We start from the raw sequence: 22,063 nt of genomic DNA on the forward strand, positions 1-22,063 counted from the left end.
TGCGTTTCCCATTACAAAACACCCACTAGGTACTGGAGAGCCTTCAACATTAATGTTTCTCTCAGGATTTCAATCATGGATCAAAACTTTTCCTCAAAAATCATCTGGTTATGGATCCTCCTGTTTCGCTTCTCTGGTAAGACGTTGTGTATGTGTGTGTATATATTATGGTTTTTAATTTAGGTTCTGAGAGTTTCTGGTGCACAAATATGCTTAGGATTGATGGATGAAGGTTTTTTGAAACTTTGTTCTCCAGCTATACAGTGATCAAATCCAGTTCAAATTGCAAATTTACAGTATATCATATCCTTTATGGCATTGGCTCATATTCTGTCTTTATGAAGTGTTGGAGAACAGTGTCAGCATGTCAAACAGGGTGTTAAACAGTGTCATCTGCTTTAATAATAAAAATATTGTTTTAAAGTTTATGTAAAAGGAAAATTCCTTTATATTGAGTGATCAGCCAGTTTAAGTTCACCCCTGACAAATTTATCCTTTAAACAGGAAGCTTTACAATATTGTATTTGTGCATATACATTAGATAAGTCAGTACTAAAGCCAATTATGGAGCTCATCTATCAAAATAAATAACGATAACAGTCCAAAATCTAGTACACCCACATTTATGTTATAGAAAAATATTAAATGCAAATTTAAAAAAAGAAAATCAAGAGAAGCAAAAAAAAAAAAAAAAAAAAAGCAAAATTCTAGTTGAACTTTTGTAGGTTATATAATTTTGTTTTTACAAAATTTTGCTTGCATTTAATTGTATTATCTTTCCATTTATAAATATGTTTGGTGACTAATATATTATTCTAATAAATATATCTGTTTAACAAATCTGTTTTGTTTAAATGCACCAAAATACATTGCCTATGTTCACTGAGAAATGGATAAAAAAAGAGTATATATATAAAAAGACAAGACATCCAGTTTTGGTATATTTGGTAAAAACCATATCAGATGCAAATACAATGTTTATTTAATAGTTTCAAAAGACTTAATAAAATGTCAAAATAAGGAGGAAATTATGTTCCACCTTCATTCATCTTACTTTGCATGAAACTTTAACAAGATGATTCTGATCTGGACAAATTAAATTAAAAGAATAATTCGACATAATACAATTTTATTAAGTTCTTGTTATGTCCTGCTGATAATTATGTTCAACCCTTTTTGTCTTGAACCATTTGTTACAAAAGTTAGATTTTCTCTAAACTTCAAAACATTACGAGGCTTTGTATTGTATTTTCATATTTATGCACTTATTCAGTCATTCATTCGCCACGGCTGAATGAACCACCAACTTATCCAACACATGTTTTACGCAGCGGATGCCCTTCCAGGTGCAACCCATCACTGGCAAACATCCACACACTCATTCACACACATAAACTACAGATGATTAAGCCAACCCAATTTACCTGTACCACGTTTTTGCACTTGAACATGCAAACTCCACACAGAAATGCCAACTGACCCAGCCAAGGCTTGAACCAGCGACCGTCTTGCTGTGAGGTGAACGTGCTACCCACTGCGCCCCTGTGCAGCCTTATGCACTTATTATTTTGAGCAAAATATATCCTAGCACTTAAGTGTGAGCAAATGGTGAGGAAATGTTAATTTTCAGATGAACTCTCTGCAAAGTACCGTCTTTATGATGGTCCCCTGACAGACCTTCAACTACAGTACCTATATTTGTGATATTTCGAACCAATTTTACAGTATATATTACGACTTTTTGTACTGCAATAAACAGTTATAATCATTCTCAACAACACTTTCTGTTTCACATCACATTCTGCTCTTCCGACAATCCTAGTTTAGAAGCCTGTTTATCTTGATGGTTCTCCAGATTATTTTATCAGATTTTCCTGCAGTGTTAAACATCTAAATCTACATTAACGCTCTACTCTTTTTCGAACAATAAAATGATGTATTAGATTGACTTGTTTTCGTCTTTCAGGAGCTCTCTGTAATCTGGAAGGATCTCTGCACAGAGACCTCATGGTGGGATACAACAAGAACATACGACCTGTGGAGAGCCATGGAGACATCATTGATGTGAAGATCAAGATGACCCTCACCAACCTCATTTCTCTGGTAAAGCGTTCTCTGTGTGTGGAATATAGCAATTTATACAACAGTTTGTCTGGTTCTTGAATCTGATTGGCTGATAGCGATGTGATATTCTGCAAATAACAGCACTTCTACAGCCTCTTCACCCTTTTGTATTATTCCACACACATACAGCTTGCCTACAGTCTGACAAATATTGCAGCTGTTGGAGGACATATTGTACTTTTGAGACTTTTTTTAGGCGAGAATGTAGTTGCTTAGATTGCAAGTATGTAGTTTATTTATAAGAATAGTGCCTGTTTTAAAATATTCATAGTTTTGGAGCATCGGATTCAGTGCATCGGCTGCCATCAGCCTGTCTGTGCAGACTAAAGAGAGTGACAGTTGACGTTCCGCCACAAAATGGCGACAGAGACCACATAATAAGTCCTTAGGGGAGAAAAACAGCATTTTCAATGTGTAAGTTTTAAACTACAGCTGAACAAATCATTATAAATCAGGTAAGTGACATTCTAAGTCGATCTCTCTCTCTTGTATTTTGAAGTGCTGTTTTTGTGTAGTGTTTGCTTTACTCTGGCTTTTTTGTGCTTAATTATAGTGAAATCCCGATTGCAACTGGGAAATCTCTGTAGACTGATAGCATTTCATGCCGTTCACCCTTATAATCTTACAACAATCTTACGTTTTGTCATCACTTTAGATATAGAGAATCATTCAAATACCAGCCCTAAAGTGATGTTAGTGAATGAGCAATGGTTTCTGCTGTTCTGACGTCAGCTGCAGATGTGAATAATTGGCGTAAAAAAGTAGTTCCTTTGTACAAAAAGGGTTTTGAGACTCTCCGTTTGATTTTCTTTTTATATACACGATTATGCCGTCAAACTGTTGTATAAATGCAATATCAAACTCCTAGCAGTGTGATATGGCTGTATATCAGCACTAGTGGCGGGCACTTAGGCACTTTGCGCCAACGAACTCTTCCCGCCAGTGCGATATATAGCCATATCTCACTGCTACTCATATGATATTGACCATTTACTCTATGATTTATCATCCTTTTTTATGTTCAGAATGAGAAAGAGGAGACGCTCACTACTTGTGTTTGGATTGAAATGGTGAGACTAATCCTGTCTGTATACAGTACGTAAACTTAGTGTTGATTTCAGAATAAAAGCTCTTTCTTAAACTCCCACTTTCTAGCAATGGCGGGATTATCGACTGCGCTGGGCAAACAGGACAGGCTTTGAGGTCTATGAGAACATCACCCGCATGCGTCTTCCATCCAAAACCATCTGGCTGCCTGATATTGGCCTGGAGAACAAGTGAGGGATAGAAATAGTATAGAAGATCAATCTGACTTTAAAAAGACTTTTATTCTGTAAATCAGTGGTGACATTTCTTCCATTTGTTTAAAACAGGGTTCACCAAACTTGTTCCTGGAGGGCCGGTGTCCTGCAGATTTTAGCCCCAACCTTAATCAAACACACCTGAACAAGCTAATCAAGGTCTTACTAGGTATACTAGAAACACCCAGGCAGGTGTGTTGAGGCACGTTGGAGCTAAACCCTGCAGGGACAGCGGCCCTCCAGGCAAGAGATTGGTGACCCCTGGTTTAAAATGTTGTCACTTATAGCATAAATTACCATGTGGTTAGACATGTTCATAAATACAACTTTTGTAATGTCTGTTTTTGTGTGTATGTGTGTAAAGTGTGGATGGGCGTTTTGAAGTGGCGCTCTATGCTAACACACTGATAGATCCGGATGGCAGTGTGTACTGGTTGCCACCTGCCATCTACCGAAGCTCCTGCGCCATCAAAGTCAACTATTTTCCCTTTGACTGGCAGAATTGCAGCATGGTGTTCAGGTACAACGGATCCATCTATCATGACAATGTGGCCTGCTGGAAATATATAAACGAGACTCTTTATTCCGGGCGATGTCTCTGATTGCTTTGGCAGGTCTCAGACATACAATTCCAATGAAATTACCCTGATGCTGTCGGACGAGGACAACGTCACTATGGAATGGATTGAGATCGACCCAGAGGCTTTTACTGGTAATGAACCTCCTCTAGCGCATTATTTTTCTTCATTAAGACATTAAGATATTGATCTCACCGTGGAATACATTTGCTAGGTGTTATTCGAGTTGTGAAACTGTTTAACTGCTTTTGAGTCAGGTGTGAACACACAATAACTTTAGCACAGATTTGAGTTAAGGCTAGCTTAAAAGTCAACATTTTAGTTTAAAAATATCAAAAATTTTTGAAAATGCATTTTGATTCATTATTTGATAATATATTGAAAATGGACAGTTGTATGAATGCTGTAATGTTTAAAAATATCAAACATTTTTGATATTTTGAATTAAGTTTGAGATTTGCTTGTTTTGTTGTTTCTGTCAGAATAGCATCTAAAACAGAGGTGGGCTTTCATGAAACTTTCATGATGTCTACAAGGAAGTTTTTAAAATCCTGCTTCAGATTAATGGTTTGGTTTAAAAATTAGAAACTGATGATGCAGTACAAACCGAACGGTTGAAGGCAGTATTGCACACGGTACAGTTAGCGCCAGCAGTAAAATTAGAATGTGCTCTCGGATTTTAGAATGTATTCAACCATTAATGAATGCATTTCTTAATGCATTCTTTAATGCATCCTTGTGTTCTCGTTCAATGTCACCATCAACCATCAAAGTTCAGTTCCAAAACTCAAGACCACAAGAATGGAAGATGGGTGACAGATCCCGGATGTGTTCCTGTAATCGAGTATTAATCGATAAAGACATGAGTGCAGCACTCAATCTAGAAGTCAGGGCTGAAAAAAGGAGGTGGGAAGCACAGCATTTTATATCTGTTTATTATAAAAGTTCAGAGATATAACTTATTTATCTCAGTAGTTTCCCCCTAAATGAGACGGTGAAAGTAAATGTTTACATGAAAATCTTAATAAAGGCATTAGCACATTATTTCCTGAAATTCATAATGAAATCTCTTTTATTTGTATTGTGCAAAGTATATTCGTAAGCTTTTTGTGCATGTTTAATATAGATTTATATAAACAGGCACTCCTCATTTAGATTGGCACTACTCATTTGCATTTGATTTATCAATCGTTTTTGTTTGGGTTGCTGGTTTAAGCCTTTGATTTATCATTTAATTTTTACAGGTTAATACAGAGTTGATCATGAAATTTAAATATCAAATACATTGGAGCGTTTGATTTCTCATTTGAAAATGCATTTTGATTCATTATTTGATAATATATTGAAAATGGACATTTGTATGAATGCTGTAATGTTTAAATAATTTATTCATTCATTCATTTCCTTCGGCTTTTACTCTTGATGGGTCGCCACAGCGTAATGAACTTTCCGGTAAAAATGTCTGAAGGTCATGTGACCATCAGGAAGAACGCACCATCTCATTTCTCACAAGATGCGCTCTCTGTTTTTGCGGTCTCTCAAGTTCTTCCGAGATTACAAGCCTCCACAAGAACACAAGTCTGTTCTCTGCATTCTTGAAATTGAGAAGCAGCCACTGAAAATGAGTGAGACAAAAAAAGAAAGAAAAAAAAAAGAATAAAAAACTCTGAATGCAGTGTGTTTAAAGAGCCTCTGTTATACATTAAAAAGGGTCATATTTTGGTTTTGGTGGTCTCCGAAAACAGGCTGATATGCTTGCAAGGTCAAAAACACTTTCATTGTCTTATAATATGCAATTATTTATACCTAATATGACTCCCATTTTTCGTTCAGCGATTCATTTGTTCCCAAACCACTCTTTAGCATGATGCTAATCTGTGCTGATTGGTCCGATGACAGTCTGTTGTTTGGTAGGGAAAATAACACAATTTTTTCCCTCACACTTCCAATAATATCCAGCTGAGCACAGCTTATTGCAACCGGTGTCTGCTACATTCTTCTTCTTCTTCTTCTTCTTCTTCTTCTTTTCGTGCTACAGTGTTTGTGTGCAGGGCAGGGGGTTTCAATTTTCCCGGGTTTGCGCTCGCAACAAATCAGCAGGGCTTTAGTTCTGTATCAACGTCATGCTGGCAAAGCTAAAAACTCGTTATCAAGACGATTCATTTGAAGCACTATGAGTCGACTCTTTTGTAGATGAATCAATAGTTTTAAACACAGCACACTTTCAGATTTAAGCCTTAGCTGGATTTTTCACTTCACTTGGAGATGTGTTACACACTACATGGAAGGTCATTTTTTAAAAACTCATAATAGGGGGCTCTTTAAGAAAGAATGGACAACAAAATACTTCTTCACTAATATCGAACAGAAAGCGGTAGGTCTAATATGCCAAGAAAGTATTGCGGGTTTTAAAGATTACAATCTCAGTCACAATTTTTGAAAATTAAATTCTCGTCATGTGAAATTTCTTTCTGTCTGACAATATGTTTTCTATTTTTCCATTGTAAAAACAATATATCATAAAGAATATATTTAATTGTTTTATGATGATTGAGAAGTACATATTAATAGCATTGCAAATAAATTAGTCTTGTAAATTTGACTCAATAATTCTGAAAGAAAAATCTATTACGTGTTAATGTGACACACGTTTCTGACAGAAAATACATGTTCCATGCATACTATGAATGAAATTTATTTTATGAAAGATTTGGCATGCGGCCCTTCACTTGGTTTGCAAAAGTTGATGTGGCCCTCTAGTCTCAAAAGTTTGCCCACCTCTGATCTAAAGGCTCCATCCTCTTTTGGAAAGCTGCATCTTATTTGCATTTTGAAGGGACATGCAAAAAATAGCATGTTTTTCCACAGACCCAAATAAGGTCAATTTTGACAACATATTATAAATGATCTGTGGTATATTTTAAGCTAAACATCTGCAGACACCTTTTTAGGACTCTTTATTCAATTAAACAATTTAATCCGTCAATCATTATTCTTTTGCTTATTAATATTTTGCCCTTTTCTCTGATTGGTCAGAGAATGGAGAATGGATGATTAAGCACCGCCCTGCAAAAAAGGTCATCAACAAGCGATACAGACCGGATGAGCTGGAGCACCAGGAGATCATCTTCTTTCTCATCATCCAGAGGAAACCGCTCTTCTACGTCATCAACATTATCGTGCCCTGTGTGCTCTTCTCGTCCCTCGGGCTGCTTGTCTACTTTCTGCCTGCCAAAGGTCAGACTCTAGAACAAATGCAGACAGATGTAACTGTACTCGATAGCCACTCTGTCTTTGTAAATGATTAGGAATACAGAGAATTCTCTAGAAAAACAAACAAAGTAAAAAAAAAACCTCTGTCCACATGAACACATTTTTTTTTCTACACTGACTGTTTGTCTATACAAAAATACAAAATATGAAAGCAATTTTTTGGCCAAATGCACTGTGACATCGCAGTACAGTTTTCCCCACCCACTAATTTTGATTGACAGCTGCGTATTATTGTGTCCCAGTGCTAATGTGTATTATCATGTCCGACAGGACAGAATTTGCAAAGAAACTGGGATTAAAATCAGTTGGCTGAAACTGAAACTTTCTGAAAACTCCGGCCAGCTTGCAGATTTTCTGAAACTCTTGGTATGGTGTGGTTGTGTGGCCACTACAACCAAAGTTTTTTGTATCATGACCTCAGCATGTGGGGTGTTTTCTTTTTTTTTAATAAGCCAACATGGCTGGGAAAACACCAAACAGAAGACATGACTGAGATTATAAAACATTTTCACATCATCATCAGTCCATTACCTTTTGTGGTCGTTGAGTTGCTGCATAATTGACCAGTGACTTCCAAGTATCTCGGTCAGGTGCCAGACTATGTACTCTCTCAGAAATAAAGGTACAAAACCTGTCACTGGGGTAGTACCTTTTGTACCACACATACAGGTCCGCATTTGTACCTTTTAAGGAAATTATTAATACTTGTAGTAATGGTACAACAAAATTGTTCCTTTAAAAATATTAATATGCACCAATTAGATACAGAAGTGCCTTTTTTGACAAGGTACCATCCCAGTGATTTTTATTTCTGAGAGTCTATCTTCCCTTTGTGATATTGTCAACCCACTTTTTTCTCTGTCTACCTCGTTTTCTGCCAACCATAACAGTAACTTGGATATTGTTTTGGAGAGAAAAGTTGGACCTGGAACAGGAAAATAGTGTATACAGTATATGCATTGTGATAGGGATAACTGAAAACGGAAAATTCTCTCATCGTTTACTCATCATTCATTTGTCTCAAACCTGTTTAGTTTCTTTTTTCTCTTGAACACAAAATACAGGAAGTTGTTTTGAAACATTTTGAAAACCTTTAATCATTGACTTCCGTAGTATTTGTTATTGCTACTATGGAAGTCAATAATTACTATGTCAATAGTAGCAATGATGTCTAAGATTTGTTCTAATTATCTTCTTTTGTGTCCAACAGAAAAAGGAAACAAGTTTTTCAATGTTTGGAACCACTTATTCTAAATAGTGAGCACACGTAATGTGAATAGTGAGCATATTTATACTTTTGGGTAAACAAAGTGACATGGTCATCCCATTTGAACTTCCTTTTTTGACAGTGGTGAGGAGGTCTTCATACACAACAGCTTCCAGCCTGATGGTACCCACTTTTTATTTGTGATATGATTTTTGTAAGAGAACCAAAGGAGGGTTCTATAGCATGTCACTTAGAGTGACTGTATTATTTGATGCTGTTTTGCTGTTAGTGTCCATGTCTCACATGTATACAAAAAGATTGTGATGATTAGTGCTCACAGAAGTCAGATTTTTGTTTTTAGGCAGATATTTCTTATGTTCGCACTGCAGGATGGTAATCTGCCTTTGTTCTCACCTTTGCATTGACCTGTAAGGGACTTTGCCTTGTGTGCAATACATTCATGCTAATACGCTAATTATGCATTTAGTGTGAACCCAGCATAGGCTTTAATCACCACCTGTTGGATCGGTGAGCCCTTAAAAGTGTGTTTTCATGTGGACAAAGAATTTTTTTTAAGAAAGGAGGGAAAACAGAGTGACTTTAAGGCCTAAGTGAGCCTGAACATTTGATGTAACTGGGGGATAACAAGAAAAATTAGAAGAAATGTGACTGTAATGTTAAATGGTAATGATAAACACAGCTTTGCATAATGGCATTAAAAATCAAGTGAATTAGTAGGTTTTCAAGTAAGACAATCTATTTAATATTAGCCCCTTTCACACAGTAATAGTGGTAAATATCTGTAAAATTTCCTGAACGACATAACAATTTAACTTAAAAAATGTGCTGTTCACACAGACTAGGACGTTCTGTAATTTGTCAGGAAAAGTATGTGTGAAAGAGGCTATTGCCATTATGAAATGGGACTGTAATATGTTTGTGATCAATGTGCTTTCTTCCACCTGTGATAGCTGGAGGACAGAAATGTACTATGACCATCTGTATCCTGCTCGGCCAGACTGTCTTCCTGTTCCTTATCGCTAAGAAAGTGCCAGAAACATCACAAGCAGTTCCTCTCATTGGGAAGTGAGTATGTACCTTAATTAATAAATCACACCATTTCGGCGATTACCAATAAACTCACAATGTGTGTGTGCATGTGTGTGTGTAATATAAGCTAAGACTAAACTGCTTATATGTAGTATCGTACAGAGTTTTGGGGTCAGCATTATATTTTTAAACTAAGTAATTCATACAGCAAGGATGCATTAACCCAGATAACACATCCAAAAAAAAAAAAAACTTCTTTAATAATATATATTGTTATATAACCATTATTTTACCATTAATGGAATTTCAGGTTATGTGTGGTATATGGGTAATTAATTTTTTTTTTAAGTTTTTAAATATCTGCTTTTGTGTTCAACAGAAAAAGGAAATAGTTCATAGTGAGCACATTTACATTTTTGGGTGAACAGTTCTTATAAAATTGGTTGCTCAAAATTGATAGTTAAAAACTTTTAAAGTGGAAAATCTTCTCTCTGTTTGGGCAGGTATCTGATGTTTGTGATGTCGGTGACCACAATAACTGTGATGAACTGTGTGGTGGTGTTAAACGTCTCTCTGAGAACTCCAAACACTCACCCCATGAGCAACACCATCAGAAAGGTAAAACTTCACTCTATAAACATGTCTCATCAATAAAGAAAGATTGAACGTTAATTTTATATCAGATTCTAGCAAACAAAGGCCCTAAAGGGGACCTATTATGCCCCTTTTTTAAGATGTAAAATAATTTTCTAATATCCCTAGAGTGTCTATGTGAGGTTTCAGCTCAAAATACCTCACAAATTATGTTTTATAACTTTTTGAAACTGACACTTTTAGACTTAGATCATCATTGTGCCATTTTTGTGACTGTTACTTTAAATGCAAATGAGATTGTTCTCCCAGCCCTCTTTTCAAAAGTCAGTATAGCGGCAGATTCAAAAACAAGACTAATGTCCTATGCTAATGAGGGAGAGATTGTCACTAATGGGCGGGGCTTTCCTTCACTGATGACACCAACAAAGGGAGAATGTCAATCAAAGCATTTCTGTTTTTTCAAGCATGATTATAAAAAATCCATTTATTACATTTTTATCATTCACACACTGTTGCCACACAAATGTGTTTAAACCCCCTATAAAAGTGATTTTTGTTAAAAAAAAATCAGTAGTAAAAGGCTGCTAAAATGATTTCCATATTTAGAATTTGCAAACAATACTTTACTGAAATTATATTATCAAGGAGAAAGTCTGAATGTCGAATATAAAAGCAACTTTACCCTGATACACTTTTCCCTTTATTTTATGATTGCTCAGGTGTTGTTGAACATCCTTCCTCGAGTGCTGAGGATGACGATGCAGCGCTGGACACCTGAGCAGGAGGAAGGGGATTTTAAGATGTTCGCTCTGGGCAATGGAACTCCGCTCCGCCGCAGGAGACGCAGCTCTTTAGGGTTAATAGCGAAGGCGGATGAATACATGTTCAGAACGGCACGATCAGAGCTCATGTTCAGCCGACTGAAGGAGAGGAAGGGGCTGCTGAAGAACACTCTGGAGAAAATACGTCAGTAAATGATCACGAACAAACTACTTATACACTATCATTCAAATATAAGGGGTGGGCAACATGCTGAAAATGGCCGGCACGATGGCTAAGTGGTTAGCACTGTCGCCTCACAGCAAGGAGGTTACTAGTTCGAGTCCCGGCTGGGCCAGTTGGCACTTTTGTGCGGGTTTCCTCGTTATGCTCTGGTTTCACCCCACAATCCAAAGATTGTGAATTGGATAAACTAAATTGTCCGTTATGTGTGAATGAGTATGTATGGATGTTTCCCAATATGGGTTTTGGCTGGAAGGTTATCTGCTGGGTATAGCGGATAATAGTTGGCAGTTCATTCTGCTGTGGCGACCTCTGAAATAGAGACTAAGCTGAAAGAAAATGAATGAATGAACGAACATGCTGAAAATTCAGAAGACTTGAATAAATGATAATTTCTTTAAGCACTGTAAAAAATGCTTCAAGTTTTCCCAATACAAACTGATTAAACTAACTTAATTGATTTAAAAAATTTAAGTGAATTGAACATGAAAGAAATAATTAGCCCCCCAAAAATCTCAAGAATTGTGACAATTCACCTCGTTTTGAATAAGTTGTTTGAACAAGCAGCAAAAATATATTTTTTTGATACAGTACAGAATAGTTGGTGGTTCATTCAACAAAGGCAACCCGTAATAAATAAGACACGGAGCCAAAGGAAAATGAATGTAGATTCTAAAAGTGACTAGTTGACTTTTCTTTAAAAAGTGAGTAAAATTGTTGCCTTAATTTAAATTAAATATGTGCGGAATTATTAAAATTAAGTCAACTGAACAGTTCCAAGTTACGATAGGTTTACTAAATTGCTTTAAGCAAAGTCAGCTTGTTGTTTTAAGGGCAACAGGAATTACCTACTTTTATAAGTAACCAATCGCTTTTTACAGTGTATTTACTGTATTTTTTTTTATCTAATTAATGGAACATTTTTAAATCAGTATTATATATTCAAAAACATAAAAAAATTTTTTTATTGATATTCATTATCAAATATACTATAATATATCAACATATTTGTGATTTACGGGATCTTTCCTCCATCAACTTTTAATGTTAAAAAGGTGGAAAAGGTGACTTTTATAGACATTTTAATAGTGTGTAGAGATTTATTGTCTGGGTTGGGTTGTAAATTATGGTACAGAAACCTGGTAATACACTGCCAGTACATTTTTTGTTAATTAATGGACTTAACTGTCCATGTGTTTTTTCTTTTATAACATATTGTCACAAGCTACTAAAATGTCCATAAAAGTCACTTTGTTCAAATGTAGAGTTGAATTTTCAACATTAAAGGTCGACAGAGCAGAGATCAACTTTCCATAATGCAATTCATAACCGTAAACAAACAGAAAAACATCCTTCACAAAATACAGAGCCAAATAATGGATGATATTATTAAACAGTAATTAGTGTATTTTTTATATTAGTTAGTTCATACTAGCTCGTTAGTTACTAGTTAGTTCATTAGCTCGTTTATACTCTTTCATTTTTTTTGTTTACATAAATGTATATACACTGTAAACAATTAAGTGACAAAAAGTTTTTTTTAACAATTAACTTAATATTTTAGTTTGATTAATGTGAGCTGAAATTACTAAAAAAGTTAAATTGATTTAGCTAAAAAAAAATTTGACAGCAATATTTTTTTTTACAGACAGATGAATGCAGATTTTAGATAATATTAATAAAACATATTATTAACCACTTTTTAATAAGGTTTTCTGTAGTGATGTTCTTGCCAAATGGCTTCTGGCATTAATCCTGCTACTCTGACCTCAGAGAATGGTCTGGGGGGAAACACGGCACAGGATCTGGAGTGCAGTTTAGCAGCGGCCTCCCCTGAAGTGCAGCAGTGTGTGTCCTCCTGCAAACACATCGCAGAAAGCACCAAGCATCAAAATGACTTCCAAAGTGTGAGTTACTGCACCACAGTCCTCCAAACATGAGGTTAAAAAGAGTCTCTCATTATACAAGATAAACACTCTCAATGTTTGCGTTCGGGTTTAACTTCTCAATCCCAGACAAACTGCTGTTGAGGTCTGAATTCCAGACATCCTTTCTTCTTCTTCTTCTGTTTAGAAAAATGAAGAATGGTTTCTGGTCGCCCGGGTGATTGACAGGATGTGCTTCTTTGTCATGGCGCTGCTGTTTATCCTGGGCACCATCGGAATTTTCCTGACTGGACATTTTAACCAGGCGCCGTCTCAACCCTTCCCTGGAGATCCCAAAAAATATCTGCCTGAAATCTCAGCTGGAGACATCCCCGGCTGAACACAGGTGTAAAACAACATGGCGGACACAGAGAAACTCCAGCAGAAGACTGGAGCACTTGCCTGAAGAGACTCTGGAGATAAAAATGTGGTGTTTTGCTGTAATTTAACTCTCAGCACTGCAATATGGCTGCACTGTAGCACTAATGAATGTGATCTTCAGAGAAGAACGCTGGTTGAATATGAAGCCATCCAAGACTCGGAAAGGCTTTGTTGAGTTGCTTGTAATAAGGAAAGTCATGTTATTTGCTTGTCCATTTCTTTATCAAACCTACTGTTTGATATTGCTTCAACATTTGATTATTTTCCTGAGATAAATATGTAACATTTAAAAGTATGGTCTGCTACATTTCTAGCCTTAAGCCACTTTGATCTGTCTGTTATTATAGATCGTTTGATATGTACTCAGTGCGTTTTTCACCTACATCGCATCAGTGTTAAGTCACTTCAGTATTTATTTATTAAATACATGATTACAGTCGTATTTAAACAACCTTTCTAATTCAACTGAGAAATTAATCTTGATTACTCAATAATTACTTAAATTACTTGACTAAATATTATTTATAAATCTCAGTACACAAAAAATAAAATTCTTATTTCCTTCAATTTTAGTCAAACACTGCCTTTTGTTGGAAAAAATTAACATTCAAGAGTGTAAGTAATATTTTTACAAATGCACAAAACTTTTCAAAAAAGTAATAACACCATATTTCACATATAATAGCATAAATTTAACTTTTAATTAAAAACTTTTTTGTTGTAGAGAAATTGAGTTGATATGCAAAATGTCTGAATAACACAAAATAAATACTTACAATGACTCAGCTACCCTGAATTTATATGTTGTGAAATGATTTCTTAATTCATTTTATTCTTAAGGTCAAGCAGCTGTCCTGGTAAATTAGCATTCTTCTTTAGTTGAAAAATTATTTAGCAAAATATATTGTATATTACTCTGCTTCTCTGAATTGATTGATATAGAACTGTTGAATTACATAGTATTTAAGGCAAGTATATTATAAAATAACTTATTAAATCATGCCGAAATTAAAAAAGTCATTTAACTACATTAACTTGTTACTTTGTAGCACCTGGTATCCATCTATGAAGATGGTAAGGGATGTTGCTAGAAGGGATACAGCTGCGGTCAGACAACTCGAATTATTTATATGATTAAGTAAATTATCCATTCCCCAACCCTAAACCAAACCAAATCACAGACATGTACTGTAAACAGTATTTTTACCAAGTATTCATATTATTGATTAAAATTACCCATTGAATTGTATTTTATTAACTTCAACCCCTACATCCACCTTAAACACTCACAGTAATGTAAAAATGTTGATTATTGTTGAACATGTTGTGTCACAAACATGCTATAATGATGTGAGTTTCCGCAGCTGATTCCCATCTAGACTTTACCTTAATTATGCAAAATTGTCAGCCAATCGTAGCAGTGGACAATTTGTAGTGCGCCACACCCATTCTAACGGTGTGCTGTTAGGAGTCTGAGAGAGTGGCCTAAACACGACAGAAAAACAGCTTGTTGCTTATAAATTATATAAATGTTTGACATACATTTAAAAAAATAATATGTAGACCTCCGTAAAACTTACTAAATAAAGATGAGGCAGTTCTTGACCCGTTTAAATCACATGGAGTGCTTCAGTTTTTGGGTAATAAAGCTCTTCCCAACTGACTTGAGGAGGATCTAAATTTCATGGCTTACTGGAACTTTTCTGTTAGACAAAGAGCAGATCCGGGAGGAAGAGAGCGGGGCAGGAGGGGCTGCTGCTCGGTGGAAATATATAGACATTTAACACACACTTTCTGTTACGTGTGTATGGGTGGAGCTGCTAACACACAGCATCTGTTTATCGCTGAAGGAAAACACTCTTCCCATCACTACTGCACCTGCCAAGCAATTATCTGATATGGTAAGAAAGTTTTAATTTCACACTTGATTAAATTTTAGTCAATGCATTGATTTGTTATGTTAGCATGGGTACAACGAAAAAATCCTTAGGTGTGGATTAATCAAAAACGTGAATGTGTTTGTTTTTATGAAAATCCTAGATCCACTATTTCAGTAGTTATTTTAATTTATCTCTCCCTTTCTTATACATTTAGTTATTTTTGGTTTCCTTAAAACATGTAGGGATACCTAAAAGTATTTTAGTCAAGTTTTTATAATTAAACATTTTAATAAAATCTTTTATTAAATATTATTTATTAAAATTCTTTACTTATTTACATTACATATTTACATATTAAAATTCTTTACTTTTTAGTTTTTAAAAATTTATTCTATTTGTGTGCGTTCGTGCGTGTATGTACAGTATGTATGTATGTATGTATGTATGTATATATATATATATATATATATATATATATATATATATATATATATATATATATATGTGTGTGTGTGTGTGTGTGTGTGTGTGTGTGTGTGTGTGTATACATATAATTTTTTAATAATATGAGTAATTATTAATGTTGATTAATTTAACCAATAAGAAATGTTTTATTTCCCACCAATGCTCTTATTATAAATTTTTAAAAACTGCTATTGCTGTTTATTAATTTTGTATTTTTGACTATTTATTGCATGCATATTTGATTTCTGCTCGCAATGTAATGTTTCATTATATATACAGTGGGAAAAAAATGTATTGAACATGTCACCATTTTTCTCAGAAAACCTGTTTCTAAAGGTGCTCTTGACTTAAATTTTTCCCCAGATGCTTGTTAAAAACAAAAGCAATCAATATATGAAATGAAGTTACGTGTAATTAAAAGACAGGGGAAAAAGTATTGAACACATGAAGAAAGGGCAGTGTAGAAGACAATGAAAGCCCAGACAGCAGCTGAAATCTCTTAGTAGTTCTTCAGCAACCCTCTGCCCTTCCTAATATTAGCTGCTTCAGTTATTAGAATGATGAAGATGAAACCAGAATGGACATTTTACCAAGACAATGATCCAAAACACAGCCAAGGAAACTCTCAAATGCTTTCAGAGAAAGAAAAATAAGCTGAAGAATGGCCCAGCCAATAACCTTACTTGAATCCAATATAAAATCCAAAAAAAAAAAGATCAGATTTGATAGACGAGACCGACAGCACCATCAAGATTTTGATACTCTGTCGAAGTCTGTGGAATCAAATCACACCTGAGCAATTCATGTGCCTTCATTCTCCGTATGAGAGATTCTTCCTGGAAAAAAAACATGTTGTGTTCAATACTTATTTTCCCCACTGCCTTGCACATGCCAATTCTCACTGATTTACATTGCCAACTGTCATACATTAGCCTTGACTTTGAGACAGACTGTTTCTCTTTTCTGTGTGTGTCAGGCCTTCTCATCTGTGACCACTCAGCCTCTTCCTTTTGGCGTGGAGAGAGAGAAACACATCGACCTGCTGTTCAGAACGTTTCACAGGCAGATCAGACCTGCTGGAGATACTCAGGACCTCACGCTGGTGCTACAGGACAGAGGAGACCACGAGGGACCCGCAAACACACACACTGAGAGCAAAACACTGGGGAAACTGACTGCTCTGAGGACAGTCACCAGACTACACATCACTGCCAGACCTGAGCTACAGGGTAAATATAACTCATATCCCTTTTTTCGTTTACAGTTTTTGTGAATGATACATGGTGTTTTTAAGTGATATAGCATTTAATGATAACAAATGTTTTATAATGGTCTTTATTAATATATAAAATGACAAAAAATATTACTGTTCAGAAGTAAGTAAAACTATTTTTTTAAGATAATCAATATCTTTATTTAACAAAGATGCAATAAATTGTTCAAAAGAGACAGACAAGAAGTGGATCATTTTACACAACATTTCAACAATGATAATAAATAATACTAAAATTAATTTTATCTGTGACCCTGGACCACATAACCAGTTGTAAGTGTCTGTTTTTTTAAATTGTGATTTAATAAATAACCTGAAGGATACTGAATAAATATGCATTACCTTGATAAATGCTTTGTTTGGATAGGACAATGAGTTCACACTTAGCTGATGATTTATAAAAGCTTGTTTGGCATGCTGTCCCGGGAGAGAGCCCAGAGCTCAAGGGCTCCTCGAGCCCGGGGCTTCCTCCCGTTGGCAGAGCGAGAGTGAAGCCTGAGCTTGGTGGATCTCAGAACTCCCCTGCTGCGTTAGCTAAGGGAACACAAGGGGTTAGATAAAGCTTGATTGTTATGTATGTTGAATGTCTTGGGATGGTGGGAGGAAACCGGAGAACCCAGGGAAAACCCACGCGGACACGGGGAGAACATACAAACTCCTCACAGAAACATCCTGTTGGACCAGGGCTGGCAGTGTTCTTGCTGTGGGGCTCACAGTGCTAACCACTGGGCCGCCGTGCCGCCCAATCAGAGGTAAAGGAGGAGAATAGGGGAGGAGCGGGGTATCTTCCAAACAAAGATAAAGTGAACTGAAAACTGTGGCTATTTATTGTAGCTTAGGGCTCATATGATTGGAAGATAGTGATTAGCAAATGCGAGACCGGCCGTGATAAATCATAAGCACATGATCCTCTCGAAATTAGTTTATGAATGAACTTCACTTGTTGATATACAACTGTTTGAAAAACTTGAATCTGATTGTTCAAAACTTTGAAATAATGACAAAATCAGCTTTAAAGATGTCTAAAAGAAGTGCTTGGAAATGCACTTTACTAACCAAACAATGAGTTTCGGTATATTTACAGTAGGAATTTTACAAAAAAATCTCATGTACTTCTTTACTTAATATTGTAATGTTTTTTGGCATAAAATAATACAATAATAATAATAAATCAATAATTGATCATTTCTAAATTAAGAAAATCAATAATGTTGACCCATATGATGGTATTTGGGCTATTGCTAAAAAATGTAACTGCAACAGACTGATTTAATGAGCAAGTGACATTTTAAAATAATACTTAAATAAGTAATATTTGGGTGTTACGGTGCTGCAGTGGAGGTCTTACTGCAAGAAGGTCGCTGGTTTGAGCCTCGGCTGTGCCAGTTGGCATTTCTGTTTAGAGTTTGCATGTTCTCCGTGTTTGCGTTGAATTCCCCTGGGTGCTCCAGTTTCCCCCACAAATCTAAAGACATGCGCTATAGGTGAATTGGGTAGGCTAAATTGTCCAGTGTATGTGTGTATAGGAGTGTATGGGTGTTTCCCAGTGATGGGTTCCAGTTGGAAGGGCATCCGCTGTGTAAAACATATGCTGGATAAGTTGGCGGTTCATTCCGCTGTCCGACCCCTGATGAATAAAGGAACTAAGCCGAAAAGAACATGTATAAATGAATGAATGAATAAATAATATTTGCTATTATTTCAACCACACTTAATTATTATATTAAAATTTAGAGATTATTCTAAATAATTATAAAATAAATAATTAATAAATATATAAATAAATAAATAATAATTTATCATTTTGAACCAACAGCATTTCTACAGTATGTCTGTATATTCATACTTATTATTATTATTTATGTGGAACAGCTCAGGCATGATTTGGGATACAGTATACTGTATAACTTTCTCTGTAAATAAAAAGCATGTTTAATAAAGTTTTATTTATCCTGTGATGTCTCAGGTCCACAGTGTGTAGCCCGGAGAACATACAGCATCTGCTCAGAGAACAGAGATCAGCTCTTTGTGGCGGTTGAAGGTAAATATTAGAGACGATATGTGCTGCATTACTGAAGCCTTCTATTTTTCACATCCACAAAGCCACCAAATTGCCACGTACAACATTTAAACACAACTAAATTGCAATAAATCTTTCTTTCTTGTGCATGGCAGTTTTAATATTTGATTTATAAAACTGTCTCCTACCTATTATATGCTGCCAGTACTTTTTTGATAATGGCTTTTATAACAATGACTTATTATATACATTTTATTATTCATAAGCTTCTGGTGTCCTTTTAAAAGATAAGATATACACCCACTTTTTAAATAGTTACACTGTTAAAAAAAGCTTTTCTCATTTTTTAAATCTTGTTTCTATTCCAAATATCTATTTTTTTAAATCAAGTTCTTAAATCAATTGTTTTAAGAAACAATGTTTCAAAATTAAGTGAGCTTTTCCTTAAAGCAAGCAAAATCATCTGCCAATGGGATAAGCAAAATAATGTCACGTCATTGGCAGATTATTTTTCTTGTTTTAAGAGAAAACTCACTAAATTTTGTCACTTAAAGAAATCTTTTGCTTGCCTAGAAAATTCTTCTTGATTTAAGACTTTTTAGATATTTGGACTAAAAACAAGACAAAAGTACAAAAGCATTTTTTTGCAGTGTAATTTTTTTATACATACTATTTATTCATTAGATACACATTTTTCTTTATTAGATACTAATGCATATTTTTACATTCTAGTCATTATTATTTAGGTTCTAGTACGTCACTTATTTGATGATGGCTAAATAAAATCCTTTCAGGAGTTTAGTCTTCCCTGTAAAGATTTTTTAAAAATTCTTCAAAATTGATACTTTTTAAAGTTACAGTTAAAATAAGGTAATATACAATTTGACCTTACTGAAATAGAAAAACGGCTTTTTTCTTCATGGAGACTTAAAGATCTCTGAGTTGTATACAGTACATTGCTGTCTATTATTGGTTTTACAACCTTTGATTTTTTAAGGGTGATATGGGAAAAGGATTTGGGGCCTATTTTTAGTGATGAGGAATGGGTATCCGTCTGCTCAAATATCTATCCCAAAAGTACTTCAGTTTTGGTACATGAACAAATTTATAAATGTATTTACAGGATTTATTCAACCCCAGTTCGCCTCCATGGAATATTTCCCAATTTTTCTCAGTTATGTTTTAAATGTAAGGCAGACATTGACGCCTGTATTTTGGTATTGTAACAAAATTAAAATGTTATGGAAAGAGATTCACTAAACTATTCAAAAATTCATTGGAAAAACATTTGCTTTGTACTATCCAGAAAGTATACCTCTGGGGACAGTGGAACTGTGTATTGAATTTTTGTATATACTTGGCCAAAACATTTATACTAGTAGTATGGTCAACTGTTCAGATACCTTCAGTCAATATGTCAGGCGACCAGACTTTTACCACTGGAAGAATTAACCTATAATTTAAATATTTGATCTGAGTGGTTCTGGCGCGTCTTGTCATCCCTCTGGAATTTTTCTAGAGCGTACTTAGTGATTGTCTTTCTAAATTTGGTGTATAATTTCATTTTATTTTTGTCTTTGCGTGTATATGCATTTGAATATCTAACAAAAACTGCTGTACTTGTGTTACGAGATGCCAGTACCACTGTTCTGTTGAGAAAAAAATAAATCTCTTACTACCAACATCTGCTTTTTTTCTCATCTTATAATATAACTATAGTATTTTAAGACTACAGAATGGCCATAGTAGAATTAAATACAAATTTTACTAGTCATTTTTTTATATGTTCAAGTATCCCATAAATGTTCACTAGTATTTATTGAATAAGTAACTAGCGGCTAAATAGTTTCTTTCTTTCTTTTTTTTTTTGAGGGTACAGTAAATGTTAAAGCATCTTGCAATACTTTCCCGAACACTTGCACCAGTCTGCACATTTGCACCACACACTTTCTTACAATCACTTTCCATATCTATAAAAACACTGTGCTTCACACAGGTGAGTGGGCTTGACAAACCACCCATAGAAACACTCCTCTCTCTATATGCGCCAAACAATTTAGTTAAACTCCATCTTACAAGGACTCAATTAGGAAAACAATGCTTTTATGTGAAGGTACCACAAATCATGTTGCACTGCTTTTTCATCAACTTTAAAATACCTCTTTTGCACAATATTCTTATGTATACGTAAAGGTACTTGTATAGTCTGTCTGGTCATGCAGATAGTTAAGTATGTATATATATAGCATATGCAAAGTTTGTATAGCAAGGTTGCCACTTCATTATGTTATGTATAGGTTTAAAATGGCTCTTACCTCCATTGTTGTTCATATTTATGATTGTTTATTTATGTTGCACTGTGGTCCTGAGAGGCACATTTTATTCCACACATTGGGTGGAATGACAATAAGGCTCGACTTGACTTGATATTTGGTGTGTCTCATCTCTTCAGAGAGCTCCTGTATGTGTATGCAGTGTTGCGGTCCAGCTCGATCCTGTTCACTACGGGGCTTTGACAAGGATTCGGAGTGTGTCTTTCTGTTCGAGAGGCCCCTGAGAGCCGACATGTGCTGCCTCGGCTGCTGCCTGATGGAAATAAGGGCCTATACAGCAGAGAGAGAACTCATTGGGACAGTTCACCAAAGGTAGACATCCAGCAAACATTTTAAGGCCCTGTGTGGATGAATCTCTGATATACGGGGATCTCAGGGTAGTAACATAATGTCGAAATACTGCATGTCCATTTCAATGTGGTGATGTAATTGGCCCATAAACATATCCTGCTTGTTGTCAAACTATTTCATAATTGTAATAAGAGGCAGTTCCATCATAACTTGGTGTCAAAACAGCTGTCATAATATTATTTACCAATCCGTGGCACTTTTGGAAATCAAAAATGTAAATTAGGGCCATTGTTATCATTTACATTCCTCAAAATGGTCTATACTACATCTGTGTTTGTCTGACAGAAAAAAAATCTTGAACACTGT

The 22,063-nt window shown here is 35.2% G+C and overlaps 3 protein-coding genes and 2 long non-coding RNA genes across 6 annotated transcripts in view; 3 read left to right on the plus strand and 2 right to left on the minus strand.

Annotated features, from left to right (window-relative positions):
* chrng (cholinergic receptor, nicotinic, gamma) lies at positions 1-14,224 on the plus strand. 2 transcript variants are annotated; one of them, NM_001254950.2, is given in 12 exon segments: positions 1-136; positions 1,967-2,103; positions 3,150-3,194; positions 3,280-3,401; positions 3,790-3,945; positions 4,040-4,137; positions 7,040-7,240; positions 9,455-9,569; positions 10,037-10,151; positions 10,847-11,093; positions 12,903-13,036; positions 13,203-14,224. In NM_001254950.2, coding segments are annotated over 12 exon segments (1,623 nt in total). In that variant the 5' UTR covers positions 1-75; the 3' UTR covers positions 13,395-14,224.
* klhl24a (kelch-like family member 24a) overlaps positions 1-22,063 on the plus strand; it is an 802,375-nt gene that overhangs the window by 519,975 nt on the left and 260,337 nt on the right. The gene's annotated exons all lie outside the window — the stretch shown is intronic.
* Positions 12,851-15,181, minus strand: LOC147846476 (uncharacterized). The gene is made up of 3 exons (XR_015478941.1): positions 15,016-15,181; positions 14,822-14,920; positions 12,851-12,987 (listed from the first exon to the last, which is right to left on the minus strand). It is a non-coding gene; the product is annotated as an uncharacterized LOC147846476 (long non-coding RNA).
* The window catches only part of LOC100536708 (phospholipid scramblase 2), a 15,439-nt gene continuing 8,269 nt past the window's right edge, over positions 14,894-22,063 (plus strand). The window contains exons 1-4 of the mRNA XM_087241366.2: positions 14,894-15,336; positions 16,757-17,009; positions 19,020-19,094; positions 21,526-21,718. Of these exons, the coding sequence (XP_087097492.1) occupies positions 15,334-15,336; positions 16,757-17,009; positions 19,020-19,094; positions 21,526-21,718 (524 nt within the window). The 5' untranslated portion in view covers positions 14,894-15,333. The remainder of the gene's footprint in view (positions 15,337-16,756; positions 17,010-19,019; positions 19,095-21,525; positions 21,719-22,063) is intronic.
* The window catches only part of LOC141378703 (uncharacterized), a 7,126-nt gene continuing 6,005 nt past the window's right edge, over positions 20,943-22,063 (minus strand). Inside the window, exon 3 of the long non-coding RNA XR_015478947.1 lies at positions 20,943-21,676. This is a non-coding gene — a long non-coding RNA (uncharacterized LOC141378703). The remainder of the gene's footprint in view (positions 21,677-22,063) is intronic.

The sequence above is a fragment of the Danio rerio genome, chromosome 2 (assembly GCF_052040795.2).
Source record: "Danio rerio strain M-AB ecotype USA chromosome 2, GRCz13ab, whole genome shotgun sequence".
Taxonomy (NCBI): Eukaryota; Metazoa; Chordata; class Actinopteri; order Cypriniformes; family Danionidae; genus Danio; species Danio rerio.